At 56.8% G+C, this 11,569-nt stretch overlaps 1 protein-coding gene across 1 annotated transcript; it reads left to right on the top strand.

The window, feature by feature from the left end:
• The first annotated feature begins 7,563 nt into the window (after positions 1-7,563).
• On the top strand, positions 7,564-10,118 carry POU4F1 (POU class 4 homeobox 1). Its single transcript, XM_037378559.1, has 2 exons — positions 7,564-8,099; positions 9,046-10,118. The coding sequence occupies exons 1-2, from the start codon at positions 7,977-7,979 to the stop codon at positions 10,093-10,095; spliced, it is 1,173 nt and encodes a 390-aa protein (XP_037234456.1). The 5' UTR covers positions 7,564-7,976; the 3' UTR covers positions 10,096-10,118.
• Positions 10,119-11,569: the final 1,451 nt, after the last annotated feature.

Genomic DNA, 11,569 nt, shown 5'->3' with positions numbered 1-11,569 from the left:
TTTTTTTTAATTTAGTGCCTTTAAAACAACTGCCACACTCTGAATTCTGCATCTTACTTGGTTACTGTAGATTGTATTCCTTTTGGCTTAAAGTTGGACAGAGTGATTGGTGCACTATCAAATCAAAAATTTAAGTTATATGTAATGACTAGAGTTTTTTTCAGTTATAAATTTTTTGGCCATACGTGGGGTTTCAGTTCTCCAGGCTGTATTCTGTCAATGCTGTGCGTGCTTAATCTCTTGCTGCACTTAACTATGCTCTCTGAATAAAAGGGCCTAAACAAGAGTTCATTGCTGTCAATTTTTTATGATAGCTACCTAGTTATGTAGTAATGTAGAACTGGAATACAGAAGATTTAAAATCTAGCTATTACAATTTTGATTAAGACAGTAGATGTTTCGAAGTGATGTACAGATGAGATCTATAACATCTAATGATATTTAGTAGCTCATAAAATTTTTACTTCATCTAATAATACTTACTCTACTAAATATGAGGCAACTTGCAGGTTTTAGCAGAAGAGAACGCTCTCCAAGAGTATTGGTAACGCAAGAGAGTGAGATTACTACCGGCCTCAGTTCGTTGCCAGTGAAATCTGTTAGGTTATATCTAGGAGCAAGAACACCAAGGTCAGGGTTTCACTTTGTTATCGGCAGTTTTACCTACAGGCAGCCTGGCAAGTGACCTGCTTCTCTGCAATTCCCTCAAGGCCCTGTGAGAACCCAGTTCTGCTTGCTGTTGCTTCCTCATATGAAAGGCTGCTGGAATAGTTCTGCCCATCAGCACCAGATCCTGGCTTGGGCTGTGTTTGGTTTTGAATGTGCTTTATTGTCTGCTCTTAAAATACCTTGCAAAAGGGAGCAAGGACAATGCATAGCTTATATATGCAACACAAGGTGTGCTAACTTGCGTCTTCCCCCTTCATCTCACAACTGTTTCCCTCCCCAATAATGCCATTTAAAAGTAGTTTAAACCAGCTAGGTCTGATCCTAATTCTTCCACAGCATCAAAGTCCTGCCTCTGACTCGCAGCAGCCATAGGCTTTAAAAACGGTGTCGTAGAATCATTTAGGTTGGAAAGGATCCTTAAGGTCTCAGGTCCAACCTTTAACCCAGGACTGCCAAGTCCACCACTAAACCATGTCCCTAAGCACCGCATCTATGTGGGTTTTAAGCACTTCCAGGGATGGTGGATTCCACCACCTCCCTGGCCAGCCTGTTCTTCGCAGGCTCTGTGAGTCTTTACGCACACCTTCTGTACTGTGGTTACGGTAAGTGTTTCACAACCTGTGAAGCTGACACTCCTTCCTTGCTGCTTTTGGCATAGGACCATCCCACATAAATAGACTAAAGCTTTTCCCCTCCCAGGTGTGGATCAGAGGAAAAGCAGCTCCGAGGTAACTTAATGTGGGGGTTCACGGTTATTCCAAGGATTGCCCACAGTCAGAGATGATAAGCAAGCGCCTCTGGCTACTAATTCAGGTCTGGCCCTTCCTGCATCTTGGCCCGTTGCAGCAGTCCTGTACTGCTGTGACAAGCCGCCGGTTTGTCAGGCCTGGCCTGAAGGGGTGGCTTGTCTGTACTGCCTTGGTGGCCGGCATCGAGCTGTTGCCTCAGTGTCCCTTAGCTCTAACTGGAAAAGCCGCCTTCACTAGCTGCAGGATGGAAGGGAAAAGCACAGCTGGCACAGGGGAAAGCTTGCGTGCACTTTGACAGTTCTGGATGTAGCGGGAGGTAGCAGGGGAGGATGAAAGTGGGCTGGAAAATAAATGAAGTTTAGTATTCCTGATTTTTTCAGCTTTTCTCAGCAGAAAGTTCTCTCTAATGCTCTTGCAGGCTGTGTGGGTGCTATCTGCTGTTTCTCAGGGAAGCCAGGTGGACCATCTCAAAATCCATCGGGCAGCTACCACTTGTACCTGATGCTCATCATGTCGTCGGGGGCTGGTTTCAAGCCGGGGAAGCCCGGGGACCGGGCAGGGGTGAGAGAGGTCCCCGTTCCATCCCGGGTCACTGCCCTCGCAGCATGCCCGAGGGCCGGGACCAGCGGCTGCACGGCCGTACGGACCTCGCTAAAAATGATGTCAGGGATTTAGGGTTTTTTCCCCCCGCCGCCTTAACAGCTCTCCCCAAATTTGGGGGAACGAAGTGCTGGCGCCGGCTGCCAGCCGCTGGCAGGACGGCGGCGCAGAGCCCTCTTTCCTTTGCCCGGAGGGTGGCAACGAGGGGACGCGCCTGCCACCACCACTCCCCGCCCGGGGCTCGCCGGTGCCCGCCTCCCCCGCCCGGCTCGGATGAAGTTAACGAACCGGCCCGGGCGCCAGGGCCCGCCCCAGCCGGGAGGAGGTGGCCGGGGGAGTCCGGTGCTCCCCTCCCGGGCCGGCCGCCGCCCCGGCCCCCGCCCCACGTAAACCCTCGTCGCGGGGGGGTTCTCCCCCTTCACCGTTAACAAAACCTGGTGATTAAGACGCGAAACTAACAAAGAGTTTCTCTTCCACCTTAACCTTGCACACAATCCTTTAACAAATTAATTAATCCTAATGAATTAACACTTCATTTATTTAAACGCGCTACAGTTCATGAATTAAATTTTCATGCAGTGATTAAAGGCTGTTAAAATATGCATGATTTCGTTAAAATTTTATAATAAATCAGGGCAATGTGTTACATGACAAGGCAACTACTTCCCAGCCCCTCGGAAGGTGCTTTGATTCGCGCGGGGGGGCGGGGGGAGCCGGGCGCTCTGCTCCCGGTTTTGGCAGCCGAGCGGATCCCGGAGCGCGGTGAGACTCGGCTGAGGACCGACCCCTGCCCCCTCCGATCCCCCATTCGGGTCGTTCTGAGGGGCAGAAGGCAGCGTCTTTCGGCCACCCCATCGAGACGCGGAGCCCTGGGAGCGGGAGCGGTGGTGGGCGCGGGTGGGAGCCGGCGGGGGGGTTGCCCGCGGAGGCGGTGTGGGACGCGGGCACGGGCTGGGGGTGTTTTGCTGGCGGGGGTTCTCGGTGTGCCTTATGATCCCTCCTCATCACTTAACAGAAAGCTCGAGAAACTTTGCTAGAACAGGACCTGCAGTATTTTCCACCGGACCTCCTGCCTGGCTGCTCCGGTCTCCTTACTTTCCCGAACGGGGACGTTGTGAACTACCTTGGGACTTAAATCACCATCAAGCGTTTCAATTTTTAATATGACAACATTCTACACTTTGGCTGCAAAAGCAATTATTGTGGCTTGTACAACAGTAATTAGCAGGTCTTTGCTGATGTAAGGAAAGTCCTCATTAGGACATGGAAACACTTTTTGTGCATTCACCCAAAGGGTCGGTTGGGTTCGGTTTGTGTTTGTTTTTTGTTTTTGGGGGTTTTTTTCTTCTGAAGGTTGATTTTTATCATCTAAAGGGAAAATAGCTTTTACACTAAATGGGATATTGACTTTCTGTGAACTTCACCAAATAACACATGTACTGTAGGTTTTCTCTCGGTGCTCCCACTGATACTCAGGGTAGGACAAATACCGCGACTAAAGAATGTAAAGCTAACGTTTGGTGAAATAAAAATATCCAGAAGGTTTAGAGCGAGCACTTCTGTAAGATTCACATTAACTTTTTTTTAAAGTCTGGATATATAGCAAACTATGGTCAGACGTTAATACTTAATATCCCAAGCTTTAGAATATTCATCTTTGGGGAATCCTAAAAAGAGAAATCAAATACAATGGGTTACAGTAATTAATTTATAAATCGTTTCACTGTGGGAATAAGGGGTTACTTTATTACTTTCTCGAGATAGGCAGTTCAGTCAATTAAGGAAATCTGCCTATTTCTTGCATTTGAAGCTGGAGAAAACTACGGGAGACAAGTAAATGCGTTATATATATATATATGCCTCCCTCGCTTTATTGAGCATCCTGGGCCATAAAAGCAGGGCTACAGCATGGTCGTATCGCCAATGAACTCGCTCCTCAAAGCCTGCGAGTTTATTGCCATCAGTATTCATGAGGCTGGACGTACCCACGAGGAATAGAAATAACAGCGAACATTAAGATAAAATCTATTACCAGGCCCGTGCGATGCTGAGCCTGGCTCAAGCCGTCTTCCCGGGGAGCCGGCTGCCTCTGGCGGGGGGGTGGGGGGGGGGGGGGGATGTGTGTGTGCCGGGGCCGCCGGGGGCTGGTGACAAGGGGGATTGGTCCCCGGCGAGCCCCTGGGGACCCTCCCCGGGCAGCAGCCCCCGGGGACCCCCCCGGGCAGCAGCCCCCCCGCTTGGCGGGGCAGGGGAGCAGAGGGGGCTGCGGCGCCGAGACCGGCTACAGCGTGCAGCGCAGCAGCGGGCGTTACAGTCGGGACAGCACTGGGAAGGGCTGGAAGTTTAAGCGTTGCTTTAGAATTAAAAGAAAATAAATTAAAAGAAAAAAAAAAAAGTGTCCCAAGGACTGCGGAGGAAAGTTTTTCCTCTCGGGCGGCAGACTAAAGTGTGCCTGAAAAAAATCCTCTCCTCCTCCCGCCCTCTCCTCTTCGCACCTCGGAAAGGTCAGACAGAGGGAGAAGTTGGCTGCGCCTCCTGCCGCAGGCTCTGCTCCGGGGTGGCAGAGGGGACCGGGCGGGGGCCGCCGCAGCCCGACGCCTCCCCGGGGTCCGGAGGCGGTTGCCCCCCCGGCACGCAGCCGCCCCCCGCCCTCGAGCTGCCGCGGTGATTTTAAGGAGGGGCTGCGGAGCACTGGGCAGGGGTGCCCCTCCAGCCGGGCGGCGCTGCTTCATCCCGGGTGTGCCAAACCGAGGAGAATCCAGCAGGATGCACGTCGCAAGCTGCAGAGGCAACGTGCCGACCCCCCACCCCTGCCTCCAGAAGATACCGGGGAGGTGGGACAGAAGACCCTTAGAACATCTAGAGGTCCTCACCGCATCAGCCTACGGCCAGCGCTCGAGGCGGAGGTGGGAGGGGGGCTGAATTTTCTGCCTTTCTGGCCGGAAAAAAAAGCAGCACTTGAACAGGAGGGGTCGTTTTAAAAATACTGGAGGGGTATGATGTTCCTCTGGCCAGGGAGAAGGTCTGGGCCACCAGCGCCTGCCCGAGCCGCCCGTCCCCGTCCCCGTTCCCGCTCCCGCTCCCGCACCCGCTGGCTCGGCGGGGCCGGGGCCGCCTCGCTGCCCGCGCTGCTGCTGCTGCGGGCAGGGCCGGGGCTGGGGCCGGGACCGGGGCTGGGGCCGCCTGCGCTCGTGTAGACGCCCCCCAGCCTCTGCCAGCCCAGAGGTTAGAGACCCCGGCCGCAGAGGCAAAGCAAGCCAGGCAGCATGCGGGCGCAGAGGCAGGTCACCGCTTAGCCCAGAAATTCACTCCCCGGCCGCCTGCGTCGCCGCTTGCGCAATTTCCCCTTGCTCTCAGCATTTTCCTTGGAGAAACCTGATGAACTTGGCCTGACAGCGTCCTGGAGAGCGAGGGCCGCGCAGAGCCGCGCGCAGACAAACACCCACGCATCCCAGGCAGAGCAGCATCCCACACCTCCCTCCGCGGGGTGAGGAAGTGATCCCGGCTTTCCGCCTCCCTCCCCCGCCGGGATCAGCCGGGAGCCCCACCGCGCCTGCCGCCGGCTGGCTCTCCGCCACCGGTAAGGGAAGGCAGGCGGCTCGGGCCTTCCTCCTGCAGCTCGGCGCCTCTCAGCCACTTGGCCAGAAGCGCTGGTGTCTCCCCACTTTCCTCCTCCTCTCCATCCTTTCTCCAGGAGCCTTTCTGTTTACAAGGCACGGTAGCTTAGAAATAGCTAGAATAAGTCATAAGGCTTTTTTTTTTTTTAAGAAATCTACATAAAACGTGATTTAGCTGTTCTGATGCAATGATTTCGATAAATAAGGAGAGCCCAGACCCGTGTCTTTCAGTTTCAACTTCACCCCCCTCAGAGATGAAGTTGCATTCCGCCACCCCAGGGGACGCGGTAATGGATGGAGACCTGGCTCCCTTTCGCACGAGTAATTGGCAGCCGCTCCCTCCTTCCTCCCGGACTGGATGGGGAGCTGGGGAAGGGCTTATGAAGACAAATGTGGACTTTACCTGGGGTCGTGGTGTGTGCTCTGTGTGTGTGTGCGCGCCTGCCTGCCCTTTCGGCTGTGTTTATGCGCATAAATAAGAGGCGTTCAGGAGAAACAGAGCAATTCCGATGCACTCCGAGGCTGTCACATCCCTGATCCAAACACCCCGCTGCCTCTCCCCGCCGCCTGCCTGCCTGCAGCCTCTGAAACAAACAAGGCAGCATCTGCTCGGTCACCGAGGGACGGCCCCAGCCTGCCCCAGGGGACGGAATTCACCGGGGCCGTTCCCCAGAGATGCACACTAATCCCACAGGCACAGCAGCAGATTCACTCCTTCGACAGTTTTGCCTCCAACTTCACAAGCAGCTAAAAATATGTATATACATATATATATATCTGCTCTGAAGCGGGACAGTAACCCCGAACCACTCATAAGAACAAGCGTGCGTTATTAACTCCAGAGTCACTCCTTAACCTTTTGATTCAAACACAAGTGTTCAAAGAATAAACCACAGAAAAGAGAAAAAGGAGAAAACAGTGAGACAGGCAAAAAGACGGGGGGTGGAGGGTGCGGGGAAAGAAAGGGGGAATGAAGAAAAAAAACATTTTTCAAACTACTTTTCCTTTTTTTTTTTTTTTTTTTTTTTTTTTTCAGGCTGTATAAGGTGAAATCGACTCGTTTCTTGCATAAGAGATACCTGGGTAGCAATAAAAAGATGGGGCAAGGAGAGGAGGGACGGAAAGAGAGCGCAAGCAAGAGAGAGACAGATAAAAACAGAAAGGCAGAGAGACAGAACACGCTGTTGGTGGATGTTTTCTGCTTCAGACCACGCCAGTGAAAGTTGGGCTTTGCCGCGGAGCAGGAGGGAGGGCCGGCTGGGCAGCCGGGGGGCAATGCCGGCTCCGTCGCAGCCTCCCGTGCAGAAGCCCGCGCTCCCCGTGGGCTGTCACCCGCGGTGCCTGACACAACAGTATTTCCAGGGGAACTGCCCGGGGCAGGGGGGAACGGAACGCTGTGGCAGCCAATGGCCTCTGAGTGCTTCAAACAAATGTCTGCCACCGCGGTTCTTCCCAAGGAGCCGGTGTAAGTGATTCTCGAAAGTAGCGGGGTGCGGCCGGAGGACGCCCCTTTCCGCGGTGCGGGGCCTCGGCGCGGACTCGCCGCGCCCCCCGCCCCCGGCAGGGGCAGCCCACCGTTGTGTTTCGGTGCCGAGGGCGGCCGGCTCCCACCGCCGCTCCCAGGGCAGGGACGGGGCGCACGCCCGCACCCCGGCCGGCCCCGCCCCGCGGGCGCCCGCCGCCTCCGCGCCCCGCCGCCCATCCCCGCCCCGTCGGGGCGCCCCGGGCCGCGCCGATGGCCGCGCAGCGCGCACGTGTGGCAGCCACAGGTGCCGCAGCCGCCCGGTGCTCGGCGTCGCTCGCTATAAGAGCGGCCCCGCCGCCGCCGCCCCGGCGAGACGGGCGAGGGCTGCGGGAGATGCAACAAGGCGCGGGGAGGCAGGGACCGGGGGCGGCGGGAGGAAAAGGAGGAGGAGGAGGAGGAGGAGGAAAAAGAGGAGGAGGAGGAGGAGGAGGAGGAAGGGGGGGAGACAGCTGATGCCTGTCAAAGCCGGAGCCGCCGCGCTCTCGCGAGAGCCCGCCCGGCGGTAGCCACGGGATGCGGGGCTCAGGTGCGGGCAGAGCGCAGCGCAGCGCGCCCGGCGCCGGGCAGCGGCTGGCAGAGGAGTGAGACGGCGGGGGCCGGAGGGAGCCTCGCCGCCCGCTCACCCACCCACCCCAGCCCCGGCCACCGCGGCAGCGGCGGCGGCGGGGGCAGGGTCTGCTGCGGCACCGCCGCCACTGGCTCCGCCACCGCCACCCGCCGCCGTTCGCGGCTTCCCCCGGCGGGAGGGAAGCGCCCGGAGAGCACTTTTCCCCTGACTTTAGGAGTGTTTGTGGATTTACATGCCAAGCCTTCAAGATGATGTCCATGAACAGCAAACAGCCGCATTTTGCCATGCATCCCACCCTACCTGAGCACAAATACCCCTCTCTACACTCCAGCTCGGAAGCAATAAGAAGAGCATGTCTACCAACTCCTCCGGTAAGGGACAGGCAGCTGCAGCTCTCCTCTCCCTTTCTTTTCTTTCTTTCTCTTTTTCTTTCTTTCTTTCTCTCTTTCTTTCTTTTCTTTTTTCTTTCTTTTCTTTCTCTCTCTCTCACACACACTTTCTCTCTCTCTCTCTCTTCTTTCTGTATACTGCATGTATGTGTATGTGCATTAATAAAAAAACCGCTGCGAGGCACATTTTGACAAGCGGCGCTTAATGTTTTTTTCATGTCTTCCTCTGCAATCATCTGAGCGCCTGTGATCTTTTTTGAAAGCGGTGTTCACACGAGTCTCCGACTTCATCCACTTTCTGTATTAATTTTTATGACTCGGCCTCTGAAAAGGAATGCGCTTTATGTGCTCTTGTGTTTGACACAATTCCCCAGCTGAGAGTTACAGATCCATTTCTTCTCCTCCCTTCTCTTCTTCTTTCGTTCCTTTTTTTTTTTTTTTTTTAATTTATTTGTTCCCCTTACGCCCTCGTCCTCTCTTTTTCGGTTTTCACCCACCCCCCCCCCCCCCCCCCCTCCCACCCCCCGGCTTCCTGCCCTTTCCACTCTTCGCTTCTTCTTTTCCTCTTTCACTCCCCTTCCTCGCTTTCCCCTCTGTTTATTCTACCCCATCCCCTATTTTCTGTCACTTCCCTGTTCTGTCTCCTGCTGTACCCCGCTTCCCCCATTCACTTGGCTCTCCCCGCCCCCCGTACCCCTTACACGCGCATACTGCTGCCGGCTCCCCCCCGCACGGTCCCCCCAACTTTGCCCACCTCTTTCTCTCCTCCCGGGCTCCCCCTCCCCCGACTTGCCCCCCCCTCCTCCTCCTTCCCCACGGCGCTCCCGCAACCCCACACCTGCCCCCGCTGTCCCCTTCCCTCTCCTCGCTTTGCCCCCTCTCTGCCCTCCTCTCCCCGCACCCCGCTCTGTTTTGTGTCCCTTTGCAGCTGCAGAGCAATATCTTCGCCAGCCTCGATGAGACGCTGCTGGCGCGGGCCGAGGCTCTGGCCGCCGTCGACATCGCCGTCTCGCAGGGCAAGAGCCACCCGTTCAAGCCGGATGCCACCTACCACACCATGAACAGCGTGCCCTGCACCTCCACCTCCACCGTGCCCCTGGCGCACCACCACCACCACCACCACCACCACCACCAGGCGCTGGAGCCCGGCGACCTCCTCGACCACATCACCTCCCCCTCCCTGGCGCTCATGCCCGGCGGAGGCGGCGGCGGCGGAGGCGGCGGCGGCGGCCACGACGGGGCGGGAGGCGGCGGCGGCGGGGCCGGCGGCGGAGGGGGCGGCGGCGGCGGCGGCGGGGGCGGCGGCGGCCTCATCTCCACCTCGGCCCACCCGCACTCGCACATGCACGGCCTGGGCCATCTCTCGCACCCGGCCGCCATGAACATGCCGTCGGGGCTGCCGCACCCGGGGCTGGTGGCCGCGCACCACGGGGCCGCGGGGCAGGTGGCCTCGGCGGCGGCGGTGGTGGGGGCGGCTGGCTTGGCCTCCATCTGCGACTCGGACACGGACCCGCGGGAGCTGGAGGCCTTCGCCGAGCGCTTCAAGCAGCGCCGCATCAAGCTGGGGGTGACCCAGGCCGACGTGGGCTCGGCGCTGGCCAACCTGAAGATCCCGGGGGTGGGCTCCCTCAGCCAGAGCACCATCTGCCGCTTCGAGTCCCTCACCCTCTCCCACAACAACATGATCGCCCTCAAACCCATCCTGCAGGCCTGGCTGGAGGAGGCCGAGGGCGCCCAGCGGGAAAAAATGAACAAGCCCGAGCTCTTCAACGGGGGCGAGAAGAAGCGCAAGCGGACTTCCATCGCCGCCCCGGAGAAGCGCTCCCTGGAGGCTTACTTCGCCGTCCAGCCCCGGCCCTCCTCCGAGAAGATCGCCGCCATCGCCGAGAAATTGGACCTCAAAAAGAACGTGGTGCGGGTTTGGTTTTGCAACCAGAGACAGAAGCAGAAACGGATGAAATTTTCCGCCACCTACTAGGGGCGGGCGGGAGGGGCGGCCCTGGCACCGGGGGCACGGGGGGGCCGGGCCGGAGCCGCGGGGGACGCCCACGCACCGCCGCCGTCGTCCGAGACGCCGTGGGAAGCTCCTGGGGACCAAGGGACGATGTAGAAATTAAACGCGAACTACTCGATGAGAGGGGAGGGGGGGACGTGCGGGAGGGGGGGTGTGCGCTATCAATTATTAAACCAGAAAGACACCGGGACACCAACGAGAAGAAGGAGGAGAGAGGAGGTAAAAACGCTCTAGAAACCCGTGGGGGTCACTTCTTGCGGCCCCATCCCCCCTCTGCCCCCCCTTCCCCCCCGCCCCCCGCCAGAAAGCGGGAGAAAGCAACTTAAAGCGTAAACACACACAGACACACACCAATAAATACCGTGACAGCAACAACCACAAACCGAGAAACCTAAGTCACAACTTTACGAAGGAAAACAAAACCGACCAACAAATCCGGAAGATGAAACTGTCGGTGATGATGCCACGTTTGGTTTGGGTCTCTTTTCGTTACTTTCTGGTTTTTCTTTCTTTTTCCCTGGCTTGGTAATGAATGAAAACGGCGGTGGTTTGGTGTGTGGGGCTCTTTTTCTTTGGTTGCCTTCGTTTTGGGGTTTGTTTGTTGGGGATTTTGTTGTTGTTGTTGTTGGTTGGTTTCGTAGTGTTTAGTTGAGTTTCTTTGTTGTTGTTGTTTGTTTGGGATTTTTTTTTCCCCCTCGAGTGTGTTTTTTTGCGAGGCTTTGGCGATGGGTCTTGTCTATGCTGGGGGAGCGGGGCGAGCGGGGCCGGGGCCGGGGCAGGCGGCCGCAGCCCGGCGGGGCTCGGGGAGCGGTCCCTTCCCTCTCCGCTGTTGCCTCAATCATCCTAGCTAGCTCAAGGAAAACAAAACAAAACAAAAAGTTACTCCACGGCCCCTTGTTTCTCTTCCCTCGCCTGCCTGGTTTACGTTTCCATCTACGTCGAAGGACATGTCCCTGCCTCTGTCTGCAGAGATGTGTCTGGAGGCAGATGCCAAACCTGCCTGAGCAGGGATGCTCTCCAAGAGCTTATGTTCAGATTCATTAAGGCTTGTAGTTAACTATCTCCTCCCCCCTGCCCCTGCTCCCCACCGCATGCCCCGCGGCCTCCCTACCAAATCTGCTGGATTTAGGTTAGCAGCGGTCTGCGGTGGGAAAAAGGTCCTGCCTTGGTTTGCTCCGAGGGCGAGGGGTTATTGCACCCGGTGGGCAAAAGGAATCACCAGTGCAGGGTTTGGAATTTGTTTCTGAGGGCTCTGCATGTTGAGAACAAACATGCAAAACCCCCGCTTGGGCTTAAAAGTCGTTTATTGTAAATAATAAACGTTAGGTAGAGGGTGGCTTCTGGGGGGTGTGTGCGTGGAGGTGGGGGGGGGTTTCAATTTGCACTATCACAGTCTCCCGGATTGGAAGCGATGATGTTATTCCGTAATAACGATGCT

Source organism: Falco rusticolus, chromosome 2, assembly GCF_015220075.1.
Source record: "Falco rusticolus isolate bFalRus1 chromosome 2, bFalRus1.pri, whole genome shotgun sequence".
NCBI lineage: Eukaryota > Metazoa > Chordata > Aves > Falconiformes > Falconidae > Falco > Falco rusticolus.
Note: the sequence above shows the minus strand (reverse complement) of the source record. Positions and strands in the feature narration are given on the sequence as shown.

Bases quoted from the DNA above. Each gene is read 5' to 3' on its own strand.
- POU4F1 (XM_037378559.1), top strand. From the start codon at position 7,977: ATGATGTCCATGAACAGCAAACAGCCGCATTTTGCCATGCATCCCACC. The intron at 8,100-9,045 runs GTAAGGGACAGG...GTCCCTTTGCAG, and splicing joins CATGTCTACCAACTCCTCCG to CTGCAGAGCAATATCTTCGC.